The 23,082-nt window shown below is 38.6% G+C and overlaps 1 protein-coding gene across 1 annotated transcript; it reads left to right on the top strand.

Moving 5' to 3' along the window:
* Positions 1 to 6,008: 6,008 nt before the first annotated feature.
* On the top strand, positions 6,009 to 22,477 carry LOC117831066 (receptor-type tyrosine-protein phosphatase C-like). The gene is made up of 10 exons (XM_034709547.1): positions 6,009 to 6,042; positions 18,919 to 19,038; positions 19,246 to 19,380; positions 19,505 to 19,651; positions 20,791 to 20,940; positions 21,432 to 21,640; positions 21,748 to 21,808; positions 21,901 to 22,009; positions 22,190 to 22,221; positions 22,332 to 22,477. The coding sequence occupies exons 2-10, from the start codon at positions 18,957 to 18,959 to the stop codon at positions 22,355 to 22,357; spliced, it is 951 nt and encodes a 316-aa protein (XP_034565438.1). The 5' UTR covers positions 6,009 to 6,042; positions 18,919 to 18,956; the 3' UTR covers positions 22,358 to 22,477.
* The last annotated feature ends 605 nt before the right edge of the window (positions 22,478 to 23,082 follow it).

Genomic DNA, 23,082 nt, shown 5'->3' with positions numbered 1-23,082 from the left:
CCACGACCTCTTAAAGATCTCCTCTCATGATGCTGTTTCCAACACAAATTCAAATCATGTTTTTCTTGAGAGAAATTTCCATCAGAGGATCTCTCTGACAGATGTAACCGTTATCACTGCAGTGTCATGTTTTAAAATATTGTGCAGATCTGTCTGGTGTCTAAGGAAGCATGCTGTATTCACATGAGAAAAGAAAATCTGCTCCGTGGGGACCAGTATTTATAGAGATTGTTGTATTTATTTTAATTATTGTAAACACTGTAGATTAATACCAAAGACATCAAAACTATGAAAGAACATATATGGAATTATTTAATTTTTAAAAAAGTGTTAAACAAAGCAGAATCTGTTTTATATTTTAGATTCTGTAAAGTAGCCCCCTTTTCCTTCATGACAGCTTTGCACACTCTTGGTATTCTCTCAGTCTGCTTCCTGAAGTGGTCTCCTGGAATGGTTTCTAATGAACATGAGCCTTGTCAAGAGTTCATTTGTAGAATGACTTGCCTTCTTAATGTGTTTGAGACCATCAGTTGTGTTGTTCAGAGGTAGGGTTAGTACACAATGGATAGTCCTATTGACTACTGTTGTAATCCAGATTATGGCAAAACCAGATTATTTCATAGTTTTGATGTCTTCAGTATTAATCTACAATGTTGGAAATAATTAAAATAAATAAAAACAATTGAATGAGAAGGTGTGTCCAAACTTTTGACTGGTAGTGTAGATAAATAATAACAATCACATGTCTGTTACTTAAAGACATGAATATCTCCTAATGTCTTCAACCCAAAGTGAATAAAACTGGATCAAACTTAACAACCGGGGCATGTTTATGATACTTCCTCATGTGGCCTTGAGGTGCTGTTAGGACTTTATTGTAGCTGTATGTCGTTAATTCAGAAAAACAGAGCTGAATGTTTTGTAACAGGAAATATCCTTTTATTTCTAAAATAACTTTCCTCGTAATTCTGAGATAATTTAGTTGTTAATTCAGAAAAACTGCATTTTTTTTCTGCTTCCGCAGGTCTCCAGGTTTAATTTTCAGTTTAACATTTCTGTGCAAAGTTTAGTAATTTGCATCGACTTTCATCCGCACAACAGTCCTGCACAATAAAATAAAACAATGAGCTGGAGATGAAAAATGAAACACTATTTTCCTGTGACGCATTTTTGAATTAAAAAGGGACAAAAAATTAAAATTCTCATTAAAACTGTAAGAGGACTCCACCCCAGTAACAAAACAAAGAAGACTTCAGGAGTTTAATAGAAACAAGTGAGTAAAAAGACAAAAATGAATCAGCATGTCTATACTACTCTTTATACTCAGAGAAAAAAGGCTTGATTGATACTACGCTAAGTTTAACATTTCAAATATTAATCTTCAAGTTGTTTTACAGCAATCTCTAAAAAGGAAAAAAAAGGAAACACAGAATAAAATACATTAAAGAAGTTGAATAATATCTGAAAAAATGGAAATGAAAACATATTAAAATAACTGCAGACTTAACAGTTTAACTGAAACGTTATGATCTGTAAGACAAAATATTTCATTTTAAAATGACAGAATAAATTCAATCAACGTGCGTATCATTGATAAAAATACTGACTGTTTTTTAAGCTGCAACACTGAAAGAGGATTTTGTCTTGTTTTCTAATCTGTAAAATGATTGTGTTTTATCTTTCCCTTCATCAGAGAGTATCTCTTTTATTTTATATTACACAGGTTACTTCAGTAGAAGTGTTTTTCAATGGTTATCACGTATACAGAGGCCACAGTCCTCGTTGCAGCGGTTGCAGGTTCAACATCCAGCCTCAAACATTTGCATGTCCTCCCCCGCTCTCCACTCCCCACATGTTCTGTTCTCTCCAGCTTTACGTTACACTAAAGGCAGAAATGCCCCAAAATATAACTTAAAAAAAAGAAGAAAAGGGATTTCTGTATTTTATTGTGTATACTAATCGATTAGTTCAACACCTTCATAATAAAAACCTTTAATATCTCAAAATGTCATATAAAGCTAAGAGGACCATAAAGGGACACACCATCTCACATTTCACATGATATATTTTAAGATAGTAACTCTTCTAACTGTCAAATTATGGAGAGAGAATGCTCTGCACATTTAAGGAAGCATAGCCGTGAGACTAGTTACTCTGTCGACCACAGTTCACATCTTCAGTGTTTCAAATAAACCACAGTTCAGCACTGTGAGAAACGGGAAGGGGTTTGGTAGATGATTTTAATTATGTTCAGCCACAGTACTGCACCGCGATCAATGCATCCCAGCAGCACTGACGGTCCACTTCAACACTTCAAGTGAACACCATAGAGGGCTTTGTGCCTTACAGAGCCAGTAAAGCTGATAAAGAAACACGATGTTCTACAGTTCTACAATTTCATTTAGCAGACGCTTTTGTCCAAAGCAACGTACAACACAAGCAAGAATTTAGACTGGAGGGAAAAACCTTAGTAAGTGTGACAAAGTGCTTCAAGTTGATTGGCCACAGGTTCTGCCATCTAGTGTCAGAAGAAGTGCCAGGTTTGCTTTTTATAAAGATAGTGTAGCCACAGCTAATCACAACAAACAATTCAAGTCAACAATATCGTTCGACATTCAACAGCATCAATAATAAGTGCTAAAGATTCAATAAGAGCTGGGTTTTAGACCTTCTGATTCATTCTACCCCTGAGGACAAAGAGGAGAAGGGTCAGGTGAAGTGCCTAAGAGTTCCCTGAACAGTTGAGTCTTCAGACATCTCTTAAAAGTAGAAAGGGACTCTGACCTTTACAAATAAACAGATAAATAAATACATAAAAAATGCTGAATTAATTATGTTATAATAAAAATAATTTGAACAAACTCAAACAAATAAAGTTAGTCTAAAAATGACTAAATATGTTTGATAATGCAGAATTTAACAGGACTCAATGCAAAGAAGCTTGTTATTTCTCTGCCTTCAAACATCAGTCAGGAAAAAATAAACTTTTAAATTACCTTGAGATGACAGAAGTCAAGTCAAATTTTTTATAGAGCACATTTTAAAGAAAACACTGTTGACCCAAGTGCTGTACAAGCTTAAAAACACAATCAATAAAAACAAATAGTTTAAATAATAACAATAATAATTTAAAAGAGTATCTACTGCACTACTGGACAACTTTTCTGTTCCTTTATTAATGTAGATTATATAAAAATAAAGGATCAGACAAGACGGAAAAGAAATAGGGTGTTAGACAGAAATAAGAAATCTAAATATTTGAAATATTTGAATAATCAAGCTGCAATGATTCACACTTATTCTCTCTTTTGTGCTTTCCAGGTCAATATGGATCATGTGAGTAGAAATACACATTTATTCAACATTCATTATGTTTCATTATTGCAATGAAATAAATGTTTGGCTTTCACTTTGTCAGCAGATGAACATTATTCTGTCTCTTTACCTTAAAAAACCAGCAACATGTCATGATGTGAGCTCCAGTGTTCTGTGCACAAATAAAACTGTCATATCTGTTTAATCTCTGAAGAAGATAAGCTAGTTAGCCAATGGTGCAACATTACTCTAACACTCAACTCTGCAGCACCGATACAATCTTGTTGAGTTTGTAATCTTAATGCAAACTGGAAAAATGTACGCTAAAGAAATCAAACACTAGGATCTAACACAGGAAGTATTTGAGCTCATAGTGAGATGTAAAGCTCAACTTTTGTCCTTGTCATGTGAGTTAGCTCAATGCTGCTGAAGTAGTCATGGACTGTGGTAGTGATATTGTGTTTAGCTTGACTAATGCTAATCCATCTCACCTCCACTCATCACCACACACACTGCTCCACCTTCAGTCACCAGCTTACCTAGCACCACTTCACCTCCACGCACCGTGACAGCAGCTCCTTTCACGTCTTCAGGTACCTCAGTTATTACCACCAAACCTCCACTTATCACACCACAACCACCAAGCCTGGTAATGTAATCTGTTTACATCTGTGTTGGGAACATTAGCAGTGAAGTCATCCTGAAACTGTTCTTAGACGTTATATCAGGTAAGACTGTTGGCAGCAAAATGTGTCCATATGAAGGTGACTCCTTCTGCTCTCCATCCTGCAGCCACTCCTCCTGCAAACACCTGGCCCACACTCAATCCAACCACCAAGAGCACTGACCCTAAGACAAACACCTCTCTCAATGAGACCTTACCAACAAGCTACAATCCCATAGTCACCAAAGGTTGGAATTACTACTACTACTATGGTAAGACTGTATTTCTCTTGTGAGTATAAACAGAGCCACCAACACTGGAGGAAACTAATAAGTCCAGTAGCTTTCTCTTCTCCAAGTTTGGCAGAATATTTTTACAATCACATATTAACATTTTGTTGCTTTCTTCTCTGATCTCAAATTAATCTTCTACAGTCACCATGAAACCAACTCCACCACCGGCTCCGATTCAATGTGAGTACTGGTGTTTTTCTCCCCAATAAAAACAACACTTAAAGTCTTCTTTCTTGATTTAAGCTCATGTTTATCAGGAGGATCTGTCTCTGAGTTGGGCTTTGTTGGCAGTGATGTGATTCTGGATGTTGAAGTGTTGTTTATGATTCTACTCAGATTAAGTTCTCCTCTAGTGTTTCAGTGGGCTTTGGGAAAACTGTTGATACAGAGTGTAATGTAACCTTGGATCCCACTGAACAATAACTGAAGACCATTTATCTTTTATTTACCTTTACAAACAGAAATCTGTCTGAAATGAAGCCAACATCTGCTCTTATGAGGACTCTCTCAATATCCACTTCACTTCTCTAGAAGCTAGTCGGATTTAAATAATGTCAACAAACAGAAAAGAAGGTCTCGGTTGGAAGTCCTTCATAACCAACAGCTAGCAACAACACAAGTCTCTGTAAACTGAATATGGCTCCCAGAGTCCCAGATCTACAGCTGGAGGTGTGTTAGAGCTTAGTGTTGTCCCAAAGTGTGTGAGGGATCTCAACTCCAAATGAAACACCTTCAGTAAGTCCTGACTAAATGTGAGGAAGTGTTTGTGGAGGATAACATAAGATAGATTTAGAAAAATGGGATATAAACAAAGCAAACTCTTCTACATGAACGACATGTCGTTCATCACTTCTGTGGTTGACTTTTTGATGAGGTCTACAAACTGAAGTCAGCTTTTTACTCTTCTTCTTAACAACTGATTTCTTTCAAGGTAAGTGTGAGGTCATCATAGGGTCGTCCATTCCTCATTTTTACACCAAGCCCTCACATACTCACACACTGCATCTCTTAAGTCTGTGAGGGTTCAGTGTTCAGGTTCGAGGTGAGGACTGGGACAAGGCTGCTGTGTTGTCTGCGACTGACGATGGTTTCTGAAATACAGCTGAAGTAGATTCATCAGAGTTTACAAACATTCATTTAGTAACTCTGTTGTTGTTTTGTGCAGGTTCTTACGATGTCTCGACCATCAAGTTTGGCCTTTCAGATAGACATAACAAGCTCTACTGATGGTTTCTACCACATGACCATCACTGAAGAGGCACAACCTGAGAAGACTGTCCAGTTTAATCACTCCAACCAAACCTCGTCACATGACTTCAAACATCTGAAGCCTTGTACTCAGTATGAGCATGCCGTGAAGTTTATCATGATGATGGCACAGTAACGTCCTGTTACCACACCAGTAATGTAATTACTGTAGTCACAGAAGAAATGAGTGAGGTTAAAATAACAACTACAGTCTAACTGTATCTTACATTCTTTCTTTATTTGAGAGTTTGGAGAGACGTTCATGCATCACTTTTCTGTTTCAGATCGAGGAGACGTTGAAGAAGGTCGCTGTGTCTCAGGACATGTTTGTTACAGGAGTGATTGGGACATCGGCTCTTTGATGTCAGCGTCCAATAATGGTTAAGCGAAGCAATGCCGCAATGACTCTACAGTGTTCTGTATCAAACCTGGTATCAACGACTTTTGCACAACCTTGACTACGACCTTCATTCAACAACTGTTCAACGTCCTCCTTCAACAGCTCTAAATACATCCCTGTTGGTGAGTTCAACACAGCCGTACGACAGACTTCACATGCTGAGCAGATCTTGTTGCTTCATGTTTAATATTGTCATACTTTTTGTTTTTACAGAGTCTTTGGATGCAAGTGACATAAAACAAAAGGTCCTGATGGAACTTCCTGCTAAAATAGAAGCAACATTACCTCCAAACTGTGATAAACTCCCCATCGATTACACCTGTCTGGGTGAGTTTACATGAATGGTGGGAATAAGGAGCCGTAAGAGGAAGTGGAGGTGTAGCTTTAAGCCCTCTGTGATGAGTTTTAATAGAAGGACTGTTCAGTGCAGTGAATGTGTCCATGTTTGAAACTGTTCTCAACCCAAAGATAAATGCTCACAGAGACCTCAAACACCAGCTGATGAGGAAATGTTGTCCAATCGTTTGTATCCTCAGAAAATGGAAACACCAGCAACCCCAAGACTCTGTCTGAGGTGGAGCCGTTCACAGACTACAGCTGTACGGGTCAGATCAACAAAAACAATGTTACATAACAACCACACCTGCTGTCAATGTCTACATAGACTGTGGTAAGTTAAATTCTCTGAAGTTAGATTCACTCTGCTTCAGTTTAGTCAGAAGAACAGCTCGTATGTAGAGATAGCTCAAGATGAAGGACACCACCAGAGAATGAGTTCAGTGTCACAGATATTTAATGTGTTCTCACAGATGTTACAACAAGAATCACACCTGAGAGGGTGACCAACACTTCCAATTCATCTGAGCTGGACCTCAACCAGCCTGAGCTGTAAAGATGCTCTTTACAACTATCCAAAGTTTGGTTTTGTCTGCAGTTGTGTCCCTCCACCGAAACACGGTACGTAAAGATGCTTGAAGTGTCTCAGCACAATCCACTCTTCATTTTTCAACACACTGAACTTCGATAAAGGTTTTACAAATCCTGCAGACCGGTCTGTTTACCTGAAGCTCTCAGGACCAGAGCTGTTCACTATCAGGGGATAATGATTATTTGATACAAAAACATAACCACCAAAACCATCTGCTGTAGTGTCATTCTTTAATTCATATCAGCTGCTTTATCTTTCAACACAACACCATTCAATAGGGAGAGAGAGGTTCATGAGTACAGATACATATGTCTTCTGTAGTAAAGTGTCCTCACCTTGGTCACGAGCTTGGGTATGACTGAAAGAACCATATCGCGAATACAGGTGGCCGAAGTGAGCTTTCTCTGCAGGTGTTCCGGGCTCAGCCGTAGAGAGAGGGTCAGGAGATCAGATATCAGGGAGAGGCTCAAGTATGAGAGATGGATAGATAGATGGATAGATGGATGGATGTTGGATGTTGGATGGATGGATGGATGTTGGATGGATGGATGGATGTTGGATGGATGGATAGATAGATAGATGGATGGATGGATGGATGGATGGATGGATGGATGGATGGATGGATGGATGGATGGATGTTTGGATGGATGGATGGGTGGATGGGTGGATGGATAGATAGATAGATGGATGGATGGATGGATAGATGGATGGATGGATGGATAGATGGATGGATGGATGGATGGGTGGGTGGGTGGGTGGATGGATAGATAGATGGATAGATAGATGGATAGATGGATGGATGGAGGAATGGATGGATGGATGGATGGATGGATGTTTGGATGGATGGATGGATGGATGGATGTTTGGATGGATGGATGGGTGGATGGGTGGATGGATGGATAGATAGATAGATGGATAGATAAATGGATAGATGGATGGATGGATGGATGGATGGATGGATGGATGGATGGATGGATGGATGGATGGATGGATGGATGGATGATGTTTGGATGGATGGATGGGTGGATGGGTGGATGGATAGATAGATGGATAGATGGATGGATGGATGGATGGATGGATGGATGGATGGATGGATGGATGGATAGATAGATAGATAGATAGATGGATGGATGGATGGATGGATGGATGGATGGATGGATGGATGGATGGATGGATGGATGTCTCTGACAGAGATGATGTGTTACTGAATTATTGTCAGAGTCTCTTTAGAGGTGGATGATTGTGCGTAATGAGAGCATGAATGAACCGCAGGAAGAGAAAGTCATATTGAAAAAGACAGCAGTCCTATGATAGGCTAACCATGGGGGTGTGCTGCAGTGTCATTGGATAGATGTAACCTGGTGATGAGAGCAGCTGATGACCACAGGTGATATTAGTGAGCCTGTGTGGAGGAGTGAATACAACAAAGTGACAATAAGTCAGCGAGCAGGATGAAGATTTCCTGACTGAACTTCTATTAAAGCTTCAATTGATGAAACTGTGTTTCAGGCTCAGGACGGACATCTTCAAAAAGAAGAGGAACATGTCAAATTCGTGACCTGAAACCAGACACTGACTATAAGTGTGAAGTCCAACCTGTCTATGATGGCATGAATGTTGGCAGTCCAGCCTCAGTTACAAAAAGGACCGACATCGGCAGTAAGTATCCACAAAGCGTCTCTTAGAGAAAAAGAGAGAGCAACATAAAGGAAACAAAAACAGTCTGTCCTGTTTGTGTGTTTGTTCAAGATGTTGTTGTTTGTTTGCATTTTTAAATATTATGTTATGATGTGTGTGTGTGTGTGTGTGTGTGTGTGTGTGTGTGTGTGTCAGTTAAAGTTAATGTCTGTCTGAGAGTCAAGCTGACTCTTTCACAGGCAGTATGCTAACTTCATTAATAAAAGAAGCATGATTATTAAGGATGCTAAGTTATCTAGCATTGATGGTTTCAGTTACAGTGGAGCTCCAGTGATCAGTGAAGTAGGGGTCATGTACAGAATAAGAACACACATGGATTACAGCCTTCTTACTAAACAACAGTGGTCACAGTCATTGTTCTCCTCTGTGTGACGCTGAGAGTGTGGTGTGTTACTGAAAACATGTTTTTAATCTTCACAGCACCAGAAGATATCCGTTCCCTGTCTGTGACTGTTCAAGAGCATAATGTGATAAAAGTAACCTGCGAACGTATAACACAATTCAATGGACCTGACGGGAAATACATCGCTCATCTCAGTCATGGTGGGACCACAGTGAAACATGTAAATGACAGGGAGTGCAAGTTTGAATTCAGAGACCTGAGCTACTCTACAACATACCGCCTGGAGGTTTGTTTAATCCTAATATTTGCTTTCAGAAGATTATTTGCAAACTTGATTTCTCCTGTTTCTTCAGATATTGTATTTCTTGATGAAGAGTTTTACTTTGATTCCAGGTGGCTGCTTTCAATGGGAAACATACAGGCAAACCGGAGAGAAAAGAAGTCGACACTCTCTGTATGAGCTGCTTTCAATCAATACAACATGAGTTATTATGTTATCTGCATTTCAAACATAACTGTGTCTATTTTTTTATGTCACCTCAGACAATGACAAAGCTGTCATTGGGTTCCTGATCTTCCTCATCATCCTCACCTCTGTGGCCCTTCTGTTGGTCGTCTATAAGATGTTCATCCTGAAGTGCAGACAGTCTCAGTAAGGATGTTTCTGTGTATTTGACTCTTACATCACTTTGAAACATTTTCTTGTGCTTCAGTTTGACTACAACTTTCTTCCCCCTTATCATTAGTCACCTCATGAATCTTCAGTATTTAAATGTCTTATTGAATTTACATCTGACGTTGAATGAATTCTATTTCCTGGATTCTTCTGCAGTGTTGGAGACATGGTGCTTGACGAAATGCAAGTGAGTATGCTTTTGTTGTCTCTGCATAACTGCTGCAAACGTAGAGTTATTAAGCACTTCTTTTGACAAGCTCTACTTTGCACTTCTTCCTGTTTTTGTATCTTTGTAGTTTATATGAACATGCCTAGATCCTGATGCTGCCATGAAGAAGCTCTGATGAAGAAGGCCTGATGAAACGTCGCTCCACATCATCAGATTTACATTCGTTTGTACGCCATTGAGTCAAATCCTTATCAAAGCAGTGTTGTAAATGTTCCTCATGTGTCCCTAAACTTTGAACTCTCTGGACTTCAAGACAACAAGTGTTTTTTAAAAGTAATCTTAAGACTTACCCTTTTTATCTGGCTTTTAACTTGGAGTAATTTCATTAAACCCTGGACTGCATTATTACCATGAAGACCAATGTTTTTAGCACGTTTTGATTTGATCTCTTATTACATCTTATTTTATTGTATTTTTTTATGGAAAGGATTAAAAAAAAATCTATATATATATACATACATATATATTGGCATTTTTGCCTGTATTGATAGGACAGCTGAAGAGAGAGACAGGAAGGATGGGGAGTAGAGAGTGGGGGATGACATGAAGCAAATGGTCGAGGTCAGAAATGGAACCAGCGACGAGGTCTATAGCCTCTGAATATGGGGCGCGCTTAAAACCGCTAGGCCACCGGCACCCTGATTTTATTGAAATGATTTTCATTTAATTTCCTTTTATTAAAAGGATTTTAATGTATTAATTTTATCTTCATGATTTTATTTATTTGAATGATTTTATTTACATTTTATTTTATTGATTTTATTTTTATTTTTGAGTCTTTATTGGACAGAAAAGCTGAAGCTGTAAATACGGCACACGCTGAAACTGCTCAGCCAATGGCACTGCTTTAGTCAGTTATTAACCAGCAGTTCACAGAGCAAGTCCAAAAATAAAAGCCAGTTATGGTGAGGACAAGAGTTTTACACTGATAGCACATGAGATTATTTGAGGACTCTTTATTTGAGGGTGAAGCTGAGCAGTAAAAAGAGGAATTAAAGGTTCTTCATCTGTGAGTTAAAATCTTCTCATGGTCTCAAACATGAGATGAAGCGCTGGGAAAATATGTAACAGGGGGTTACTATTACCCAAAAAGTAGACCACATCACTCCAGTTCTTAGATCCCTACACTGGCTTCCTGTCTGTCAGAGAATAGACTTTAAAATCCTGCTGTTGGTTTATAAAGCACTGAATGATTTAGGCCCAAAATACATTGCTGATCTGCTGCTGCTTTATAAACCACCTCAACCTCTGAGGTCATCAGGTACTGGTCTGCTTTCAGTCCCAAGAGTCAGAATGAAACATGGTGAAGCAGCGTTTAGTCATTATGCACCACATATCTGGAACATACTCCCTGAAAGCTGCAGGTCTGCTCCAACTCTCACCTCTTTTAAATCAAAGACTAAGAACTTTTTTTCTGTTACTGCCTTCTTATCTTAGATTATTTTAACCCACTTTAAATTAAAATTGTCATGTCATTTTTAGTATATTTCTAATTTTCCTTTTCTTTTCTGTTTTATTATATTTGTCATTTTAATTATGTTCTTTTATGCCTGTCTGAATGTTCCAATGCTTTTAATGTTTTAATGTAAAGCACATTGAGTTGCCCTCATGTATGACATGTGCTATACAAATAAAGCTGCCTTGCCTTGCCTTACTATTCACTATGCAGCCACTTATCTCTACAAGTCATGTAACAGGTCTAAACTCTGCAGGCCAGACACTGCAGTACCTTCAGTGACCACTTGGGGCCGACTCCAAAAGTGGTCAAATTCAAACAGATCCATGTCCGATCCATCTCCGACCTGTCACAGCACCAGATCTGATAGGTTTCTATTCTAGTCAATGTGTTAACTTCCACTGGAGCCGCTCCAGATCCAGCAGGTCGGAATGCAACGGATCAGATACACAAGACTTCTGTTTTTGCAGGATGCCGGAGCACGATGCATCAATCTCAACAGAGCAGACGGAGCGGGACAGGAAGTCAGGTTTCACCAAAACAAAATGAAAACACCCGGTTAATTTCAGAATAAAACACTCTGTGTTATCACCAGATCGTTTATGAAAACTGAACGAGGGTTGAGTTTCTATATAAGCTGCTGTTTTGAAGTCTTAAAGTAACGGGATGCGGTCACAGGTAGAGACTGTTGGCTCTCTGATAAACATCAACACAAAAACCAGAAGAACAAACCTTCAGGTCCTCTTAATTGAAACCACTCAGTCATTGTGTACATTATATTGAGTGGCAGTTCAAAATAATACACAAACAAAAAAGAACAACAGATGTGTAGCTTGAGGATTTCCTGTTTGCAGAATCACATGAGCTTTGTGGTTTGGGTATAAATCAGCCACATATATTAACTGCAAACACACACACACACACACACACACTCTGTGAGATACGGCAGGTATGTGTGCTCTCAGGATCCTGCTGCTCTGCGTTGGAGTCATCACTTTGGCTGACTGTAAGTGTCTTTAACATCAGAGTCACGGTCTTTAAATTAATCAAAGTTAGTGTAGAGATGAAAAGGGGATTTTTTAAACCCTGTCTTTAAGTCTGCCGTCTGCTTCTTTCTGTTTTTCTTGAAATATCACATCAGAAAACTTGGTTTGGTTGCAGCATATTGGTAATGAACCATTTGTTTTAGTATTTTAGTTTTGAACATTTAAAATCATTGTTTGAGATCAACTTAGTTTTCTTTTCTTTTCTTGATCATTTTAATTTGTATTTATTTGAAGACACAGACAGTATTAATACTGTGAATTAAAAAATACCCAAGGGCCTGATTTAGATTTATCATTCAGAGAAAAAAACAACAAATATTTAGAGTTCAAGTATTTCAACTAGGTCCTCACAGTGTCGCAGCAATGCTATGGGACAGAGATCGGATCAACGACCTCTTAAAGATCTCCTCTCATGATGCTGTTTCCAACACAAATTCAAATCATGTTTTTCTTGAGAGAAATTTCCATCAGAGGATCTCTCGGACAGATGTAACCGTTATCACTGCAGTGTCATGTTTTAAAATATTGTGCAGATCTGTCTGGTGTCTACGGAAGCATGCTGTATTCACATGAGAAAAGAAAATCTGCTCCGTGGGGACCAGTATTTATAGAGATTGTTGTATTTATTTTAATTATTGTAAACACTGTAGATTAATACCAAAGACATCAAACATATGAAAGAACATATATGGAATTATTTAATTTTTTAAAAAGTGTTAAACAAAGCAGAATATGTTTTATATTTTAGATTCTGTAAAGTAGCCCCCTTTTCCCTTCATGACAGCTTTGCACACTCTTGGTATTCTCTCAGTCTGCTTCATGAAGTGGTCTCCTGGAATGGTTTCTAATTAACATGAGCCTTGTCAAGAGTTCATTTGTAGAATGACTTGCCTTCTTAATGTGTTTGAGACCATCAGTTGTGTTGTTCAGAGGTAGGGTTAGTACACAATGGATAGCCCTATTTGACTACTGTTGTAATCCAGATTATGGCAAAACCAGATTATTTCATAGTTTTGATAGCTTCAGTATTAAACTACAATGTTGAAAATAATTAGAATGAATAAAAACCATTGAATGAGAAGGTGTGTCCAAACTTTTGACTGGTAGTGTAGATAAATAATAACAATCACATTTCTGTTACTTAAAGACATGAATATCTCCTAATGTCTTCAACCCAAAGTGAATAAAACTGGATCAAACTGAACAACCGGGGCATGTTTATGATACTTCCTCATGTGGCCTTGAGGTGCTGTTAGGTCTTAACTGTAGCCGTATGTCGTTAATTCAGAAAAACAGAGCCGAATGTTTTTGTAACAGGAAATATTTTCTCGGAATTCTGAAGTAATTCAGTCATTAATTCAGAAAAACTGAATTTTTTTTCTTCTTCCACAGGTCTCCAGGTTTAGTTTTCAGTTAAACATTTCTGTGCAAAGTTTAGTAATTTGCATCGACTTTCATCCGAGCACATCAGTCCTGCACAATAAAATAAAACAACGAGCTGGAGATGAAAAATGAAACACTATTTTTTTACTGTGACGTATTTACATGCATGAGAAATCTAAAGAGGTGAAATGATGCGAAATAATTAAACTACTGAAAATGGAAAAAAGGGACTAAAAATGTTAAATTTTCATTAAAACTATAAGAGGACTCTGTCACAAAACAAAAAGGACTTCAGGAGTTTAATAAAACCAAAGGATTAAAAAGATGAATCAGCCTGATGTCTACTACTCCTCTGTATACTCAGAGAAAAAAGGCTTGATTGATACTACGCTAAGTTTAACATTTCAAATAGTAATCTTCAAGTTGTTTTACAGCTATCTTTATTTTTAAATGACCGCAATCACTAAAAAATAATAAAGGAAACACAGATTAAAATACATTAAAGTAGTTGAATAATATTTGAAAAAATGGAAATGAAAACATATTAAAATAACTGCAGACTTAACAGTTTAACTGAAACGTTATGATCTGTAAGACAAAAATATTTCATTTTAAAATGACAGAATAAATTCAAAGTGCGTATCATTGATAAAAATACTGATTGTTTTTTTGAGCTGCAACACTGAAAGACACATAAAGAGGATTTTGTCTTGTTTTCTAATCTGTAAAATGATTGTGTTTTATCTTTCTCTTCATCAGAGAGTATCTCTTTTATTTTATATTACACAGGTTACTTCAGTAGAAGTGTTTTTCAATGGTTATCACGTATACAGAGGCCACAGTCCTCGTTGCAGCGGTTGCAGGTTCAACATCCAGCCTCGACCATTTGCTGCATGTCCTCCCCCGCTCTCTACTCCCCACATGTTCTATCTCTCTCCAGCTTTACTTTACAATAAAGACAAAAATGCCCCAAAATATAACTTAAAAAAAAGAAGAAAAGGGATTTCTGTATTTTTATTGTGTATACTAATCGATTAGTTCAACACCTTCATAATAAAAACCTTTAATATCTCAAAATGTCATATAAAGCTAAGAGGACAACAAAAAGGGACACACCATCTCACATTTCACATGATATATTTTAAGATAGTAACTCTTCTAACTGTCAAATTATGGAGAGAGAATGCTCTGCACATTTAAGGAAGCATAGCCGTGAGACTAGTTACTCTGTCGACCACAGTTCACATCTTCAGTGTATCAAATAAACCACAGTTCAGCACTGTGAGAAACGGGAAGGGGTTTGGTAGATGATTTTTAATTATGTTCAGCCACAGTACTGCACCGCGATCAATGCATCCCAGCAGCACTGACGGTCCACTTCAACACTTCAAGTGAACACGCATAGAGGGCTTTGTGCCTTACAGAGCCAGTAAAGCTGATAAAGAAACACGATGTTCTACAGTTCTACAATTTCATTTAGCAGACGCTTTTGTCCAAAGCGACGTACAACACAAGCAAGAATTTAGACTGGAGGGAAAAACCTTAGTAAGTGTGACAAAGTGCTTCAAGTTGATTGGCCACAGGTTCTGCCATCTAGTGTCAGAAGAAGTACCAGGTTTGCTTTTTATAAAGATAGTGTAGCCACAGCTAATCACAACAAACAATTCAAGTCAACAATATCGTTCGACATTCAACAGCATCAATAATAAGTGCTAAAGATTCAATAAGAGCTGGGTTTTAGACCTTCTGATTCATTCTACCCCTGAGGACAAAGAGGAGAAGGGTCAGGTGAAGTGCCTAAGAGTTCCCTGAACAGTTGAGTCTTCAGACATCTCTTAAAAGTAGAAAGGGACTCTTACCTTTACAAATAAACAGATAAATAAATACATAAAAAATACTGAATTAATTCTGTTATAATAATAATAATTTGAACAAACTCAAACAAATTAAAGTTAGTCTAAAAATGACTAAATATGTTTAATAATGCAGAATTTAACAGGAATCAATGCAAAGAAGCTCATTTTTTCTCTGCCTTCAAACATCAGTCAGGAAAAAATAAACTTTTAAATTACCTTGAGATGACAGAAGTCAAGTCAAGTTTTATTTATAGAGCACATTTTAAAGAAAACGCTGTTGACCCAAGTGCTGAACAAGCTTAAAAACACAATCAATAAAAACAAATAGTTTAAATAATAACAATAATAATTTAAAAGAGTATCTACTGCACTACTGGACAACTTTTCTGTTCCTTTATTAATGTAGATTATATAAAAATAAAGGATCAGACAAGGGGGGAAAAAATAGGGTGTTAGAAATAAGAAATGTAAATATTTGAAATATTTGAATCTCAAGCTGCAATGATTCACACTTTTTCTCTGTTTGTGCTTTCCAGGTCAATATAGATCAAGTGAGTAGAAATACACATTTATTCAACATTCATAATGATTTTCATTATTGCAATAAAATAAATGTTTGGCTTTCACTTTGTCAGCAGATGAACATTATTCTGTCTCTTTACCTTGAAAACCAGCATCATGTCATGATGTGAGCTCCAGTGTTCTGTGCACAAATAAAACTGTCATATCTGTTTAATCTCTGAAGAAGATAAGCTAGTTAGCCAATGGTGCAACATTCCTCTAACACTTCATCTCTGCTGCAGCACGGATACAATCTTGTTGAGTTTGTGATCTTAATGCAAACTTAAAAAATGTACGCCAAAGAAATCAAACACTAGGATCTAACACAGGAAGTATCTGAGCTCATAGTGAGATGTAAAGCTCAACTTTTGTCCTTGTCATGTGAGTTAGCTCAATGCTGCTGAAGTAGTCATAGTCTTAAATGTGTAGGGACTGTGGTAGTGATATTGTGTTTAGCTTGACTAATGCTAATCCATCTCACCTCCACTCATCACCACACACACTGCTCCACCTTCAGTCACCAGCTTACCTAGCACCTCCTCACCTCCACGCACCGTGACAGCAGCTCCTTTCACGTCTTCAGGTACCTCAGTTATTACCACCAAACCTCCACTTATCACACCCATCACAACCACCAAGCCTGGTAATGTAATCTGTTTACATCTGTGTTGGGAACATTAGCAGTGAAGTCATCCTGAAACTGTTCTTAGACGTTATATCAGGTAAGACTGTTGGCAGCAAAATGTGTCCATATGAAGGTGACTCCTTCTGCTCTCCATCCTGCAGCCACTCCTCCTGCAAACACCTGGCCCACACTCAATCCAACCACCAACAGCACTGACCCTAAGACAAACACCTCTCTCAATGAGACCTTACCAACAAGCTACAATCCCATAGTCACCAAAGGTTGGAATTACTACTACTACTACTATGGTAAGACTGTATTTCTCTTGTGTGAGTATAAACAGAGCCACCAACACTGGAGGAAACTAATAAGTCCAGTAGCTTTCTCTTCTCCAAGTTTGGCAGAATATTTTTTACAATCACATATTAACATTTTGTTGCTTTCTTCTCTGATCTCAAATTAATCTTCTCCAGTCACCATGAAACCAACTCCACCACCGGCTCTGATTCAATGTGAGTACTGGTGTTTTTCTCCCCAATATAAAACAACACTTAAAGTCTTCTTTCTTGATTTAAGCTCATGTTTATCAGTAGATCTGTCTCTGAGTTGGGCTTTGTTGGCAGTGACGTGATTCTGGATGTTGACGTGTTGTTTATGATTCTACTCAGATTAAGTTCTCCTCTAGTGTTTCAGTGGGCTTTGGGAAAACTGTTGATACAGAGTGTAATGTAACCTTGGATCCCACTGAAGAATAACTGAAGACCATTTATCTTTTATTTACCTTTACAAACAGAAATCTGTCTGAAATGAAGCCAACAATCTGCTCTTATGAGTACTCTCTCAATATCCACTTCACTTCTCTAGAAGCTAGTCAGATTTAAATAATGTCAACAAACAGAAAAGAAAGTCTCGGTTGGAAGTCCTTCATAACCAACAGCTAGCAACATCGCATGCAACCTTAAACTGAATATGGCTCCCAGAGTCACAGATTTACAGCTGGAGGTGTGTTAGAGCTTAGTGTTGTCCCAAAGTGTGCGAGGGATCTCAACTCCAAATGAAACACCTTCAGTAAGTCCTGACTAAATGTGAGGAAGTGTTTGTAGAGGATAACATAAGATAGATTTAGAAAAATGGGAAATAAACAAAGCAAACTCTCTACATGACGACATGTCGTTCATCACTTCTGTGGTTGACTTTTTGATGAGGTCTACAAACTGAAGTCAGCTTTTTACTCTTCTTCTTAACAACTGATTTCTTTCAAGGTAAGTGTGATGTCATCATAGGGTCGTCCATTCCTCATTTTTACACCAAGCCCTCACATACTCACACACTGCACGTCTTTAAAGTCTGTGAGGGTTCAGTGTTCAGGTTCGAGGTGAGGACTGGGACAAGGCTGCTGTGTTGTCTGCGACTGACGATGGTTTCTGAAATACAGCTGAAGTAGATTCATCAGAGTTTACAAACATTCATTTAGTAACTCTGTTGTTGTTTTGTGCAGGTTCTTACGATGTCTCGACCATCAAGTTTGGCCTTCAGATAGACATAACAAGCTCTACTGATGGTTTCTACCACATGACCATCACTGAAGAGGCACAACCTGAGAAGACTGTCCAGTTTAATCACTCCAACCAAACCTCGTCACATGACTTCAAACATCTGAAGCCTTGTACTAAGTATGAGCATGCCGTGAAGTTTATCCATGATGATGGCACAGTGACGTCCTGTTACCACACCAGTAATGTAACTACTGTAGTCACAGAAGAAATGAGTGAGTTAAAATAACAACTACAGTCTAACTGTATCTTACATTCTTTCTTTATTTGAGAGTTTGGAGAGACGTTCATGCATCACTTTTCTGTTTCAGATCGAGGAGACGTTGAAGAAGGTAGCTGTGTCTCAGGACATGTTTGTTACAGGAGTGATTGGGACATCGGCTCTTTGATGTCAGCGTCCAATAATGTTAACGCGAAGCAATGCCCCAATGACCCTACAGTGTTCTGTATCAAACCTGGTATCAACGACTTTTGCACAACCTTGACTACGACCTTCACTTCAACAAACTGTCCAAACTCCTCCTTCAACAGCTCCAAATACATCCCTGTTGGTGAGTTCAACACAGCCGTACGACAGATTTCAACATGCTGAGCAGATCTTGTTGCTTCATGTTTAATATTTGTCAAACATTTTGTTTTTACAGAGTCTTTGGATAAAAGTGACATAAAACAAAAGGTCCTGATGGGACTTCCTGCTAAAATAAATGCAACATTACCTCCAAACTGTGAGAATCTCAATCTCCCCATCGATTACACCTGTCTGGGTGAGTTTACATCAGTGGGTGGGAATAAGGAGCCGTAAGAGGAAGTGGAGGTGTAGCTTTAAGCCCTCTGTGATGAGTTTTAATAGAAGACTGTTCAGTGCAGTGAATGTGTCCATGTTTGAAACTGTTCTCAACCCAAAGATAAATGCTCACAGAGACTCAAACACCAGCTGATGAGGAAATGTTGTCAATCGTTTGTATCCTCAGAAAATGGAAACACCAGCAACCCCAAGACTCTGTCTGAGGTGGAGCCGTTCACAGACTACAGCTGTACGGGTCGGATCGACAAAAACAATGTTAACGTAACAACCACACCTGCTGTCAATGTCTACATAGACTGTGGTAAGTTAAATTCACTCTGCTTCAGTTTAGTCAGAAGAACAGCTCGTATGTAGAGATAGCTCAAGATGAAGGACACCGACAGAGAATGAGTTCAGTGTCACAGATATTTAATGTGTTCTCACAGATGTTACAACAAGAATCACACCTGAGAGGGTGACCAACACTTCCATTCATCTGAGCTGGACCTCAACCAGCCTGAGATGTAAAGATGCTCTTTACAACTATCCAAAGTTTGGTTTTGTCTGCAGTTGTGTCCCTCCACCGAAACACGGTACGTAAAGATGCTTTAAGTGTCTCAGCACAATCCACTCTTCATTTTTCAAACACACTGAACTTCTATAAAGGTTTTACAAATCCTCAGACCGGTCTGTTTACCTGAAGCTCTCAGGACCAGAGCTGTTCACTATCAGGGATAATGATTATTGATACAAAAACATAACCAACAAACCAATCTGCTGTAGTGTCATTCTTTAATTCATATCAGCTGCTTTATCTTTCAAACACAACAACCAGTTCAATCAGGAGAGAGAGGGTCATGAGTTACAGATAAATATGTCTCTTTAGTTAAAGTTCCTCACCTGTGGTCACGAGCTGTGGGTAGTGACTGAAAGAACAAGATCGTGGATACAGGCGGCCGAAGTGAGCTTTCTCTGCAGGGTGTCCGGGCTCAGCCTTAGAGAGAGGGTCAGGAGATCAGACATCAGGGAGAGGCTCAAAGTAGAGCTGCTGCTCCTCCACATCCAGAGGAGCCAGATGAGGTGATTTGGGCATCTGGTAAGGATGCCTCCCGGGGCGTCTCCCTGGGGAGGTGTTTTCAGTCTGGGAGGAGACAACGAGGCAGACCCAGGACATGCTGATGAGATTGTATCTCTCAGCTGGCCTGGGTACACCTCGGTATCCTCTCAGAGGAGCTGGTGGAAGTGGCCGGGGAGAGGAGTGTCTGGGCTTCCCTGCTGAGACTGCTGTCCCCCAACCTGTACTCGGATAAGCAGAGGAAGATGGATGGATGGATGGATGGATGGATGGATGGATGGATGGATGGATGGATGGATGGATGGATGGATGGATGGATGGATGGATTTCTCTGACAGAGATGATGTGATACTGAATTATTGTCAGAGTCTCTTTAGAGGTGGATGATTGTGCGTAACGAGAGCATGAATGAACCGCAGGAAGAGAAAGTCATACTGAAAAAGACAGCAGTCCTATGATAGGCTAACCATGGGGGGTGGGCTGCAGTGTCATTGGATAGATGTAACCTGGTGATGAGAGCAGCTGATGACCACAGGTGATATTAGTGAGCCTGTGTGGAGGAGTGAATACAACAAAGTGACAATAAGTCAGCGAACAGGATGAAGATTTCCTGACTGAACTTCTACTAAAGCTTCATTTAATGAAACTGTGTTTCAGGCTCAAGACGGACATCTTCAAAAAGAAGAGGAACATGTGAAATTCGTGACCTGAAACCAGACACTGACTATGAGTGTGAAGTCCAACCTGTCTATGCTTACAGGCCTGTTGGCAGTCCAGACTCAGTTACAAAAAGGACCGACATCGGCAGTAAGTATCCACAAAGCGTCTCTTAGAGAAAAAGAGAGAGCAACATAAATGAAACAAAAACAGTCTGTCCTGTTTGTGTGTTTGTTCAAGATGTTGTTGTTTGTTTGCATTTTTAAATATTATGTTATGATGTGTGTGTGTGTGTGTGTGTGTGTGTGTGTGTGTGTGTGTGTGTGTGTGTGTGTGTGTGTGTGTGTGTGTGTCAGTTAAAGTTAATGTCTGTCTGAGAGTCAAACTGACTCTTTTACAGGCAGTATGCTAACTTCATTAATAAAAGAAGCATGATTATTAAGGATGCTAAGTTATCTAGCATTGATGATTTCAGTTACAGTGGAGCTCCAGTGATCAGTGAAGTAGGGGTCATGTACAGAATAAGAACACACATGGATTACAGCCTTCTTACTAAACAACAGTGGTCACAGTCATTGTTCTCCTCTGTGTGACGCTGAGAGTGTGGTGTGTTACTGAAAACTTGTTTTTAATCTTCACAGCACCAGAAGATATCCGTTCCCTGTCTGTGACTGTTCAAGAGCATAATGTGATAAAAGTAACCTGTGAACATTCAGGAATATTCAATGGACCTGACGGGAAATACATCGCTCATCTCCGTCATGGTGGGACCGCAGTGAAACATGTAGATGACAGGGAGTGCAAGTTTGAATTCAGAGACCTGAGCTACTCTACAACATACCACCTGGAGGTTTGTTTAATCCTAATATTTGCTTTCAGAAGATTATTTGCAAACTTGATTTCTCCTGTTTCTCCAGATATTGTATTTCTTGATGAAGAGTTTTACTTTGATTCCAGGTGGCTGCTGCCAACAGGGTTAAAACAGGCAAACTGGAGAAAAAAGAAGTCGACACTCTCTGTATGAGCTGCTTTGACTCAATACAACATGAGTTATTATGTTATCTGCATTTTAAACATAACTGTGTCTATTTTTTTTATGTCACCTCACAGACAATGACAAAGCTGTCATTGGGTTCCTGATCTTCCTCATCATCCTCACCTCTGTGGCCCTTCTGTTGGTCGTCTATAAGATGTTCATCCTGAAGTGCAGACAGTCTCAGTAAGGATGTTTCTGTGTATTTGACTCTTCCATCACTTTGAAACATTTTCTTGTGCTTCAGTTTGACTACAACTTTCTTCCCCCTTATCATTAGTCACCTCATGAATCTTCAGTATTTAAATGTCTTATTGAATTTACATCTGACTTTGAATGAATTCTATTTCCTGGATTCTTCTGCAGTGTTGGAGACATGATGCTTGACGAAAATGCAAGTGAGTATGCTTTTGTTGTCTCTGCATAACTGCTGCAAATGTAGAGTTATCAAGCACTTCTTTTTGACAAGCTCTACTTTGCACTTCTTCCTGTTTTTGTATCTTTGTAGTTTATATGAACATGCCTAGATCCTGATGCTGCCATGAAGAAGCTCTGATGAAGAAGGCCTGATGAAACGTCGCTCCACATCATCAGATTTACATTCGTTTGTACGCCACGGAGTCAAATCATAATCAAAGCAGTGTTGTAAATGTTCCCTCATGTGTCCCTAAACTTTGAACTCAATGGACATCAAGACAACAAGTGTTTTTTAAAAGTAATCTTAAGACTTACCCTTTTAATCTGGCTTTTAACTTGGGGTAATTTCATTTAAACCCTGGACTGCATTATTACCATTAAGACCAATGTTTTAGCATGTTTTGATTTTATCTCTTATTACATCTTGTTTTATTGTATTTTTTTTATGGAAAGGATTAAAAAAAAATCTATCTATATATACATATATATTGGCATTTTTGCCTGTATTGATAGGACAGCTGAAGAGAGAGAGAGAGGAAGGATGGGGAGTAGAGAGTGGGGGATGACATGAAGCAAATGGTCGAGGTCAGAAATGGAACCAGCGACGAGGTCTATAGCCTCTGAATATGGGGCGCGCTTAGACCACTAGGCCACCGGCACCCTGATTTTATTGAAAGGATTTTCATTTAATTTCCTTTTATTGTAAGGATTTTAATGTATTAATTTTATCTTCATGATTTTATTTTATTTGAATGATTTTATTTTATTTGAATGGTTTTATTTTAATTTTATTGATTTTATTTTTATTTTTGAGTCTTTATTGGACAGAAAAGCTGAAGCTG

Source organism: Notolabrus celidotus, chromosome 2, assembly GCF_009762535.1.
Source record: "Notolabrus celidotus isolate fNotCel1 chromosome 2, fNotCel1.pri, whole genome shotgun sequence".
Taxonomy (NCBI): domain Eukaryota; kingdom Metazoa; phylum Chordata; class Actinopteri; order Labriformes; family Labridae; genus Notolabrus; species Notolabrus celidotus.
Note: the sequence above shows the minus strand (reverse complement) of the source record. Positions and strands in the feature narration are given on the sequence as shown.

Excerpts from the sequence above, each read along its gene's own strand:
- LOC117831066 (XM_034709547.1), top strand. The coding sequence starts at position 18,957 with ATGGGACTTCCTGCTAAAATAAATGCAACATTACCTCCAAACTGTGAG. Across the intron at positions 19,381-19,504 it reads CAATGTCTACATAGACTGTG|ATGTTACAACAAGAATCACA; the intron begins GTAAGTTAAATT and ends GTGTTCTCACAG. Across the intron at positions 21,809-21,900 it reads AAAAGAAGTCGACACTCTCT|ACAATGACAAAGCTGTCATT; the intron begins GTATGAGCTGCT and ends GTCACCTCACAG.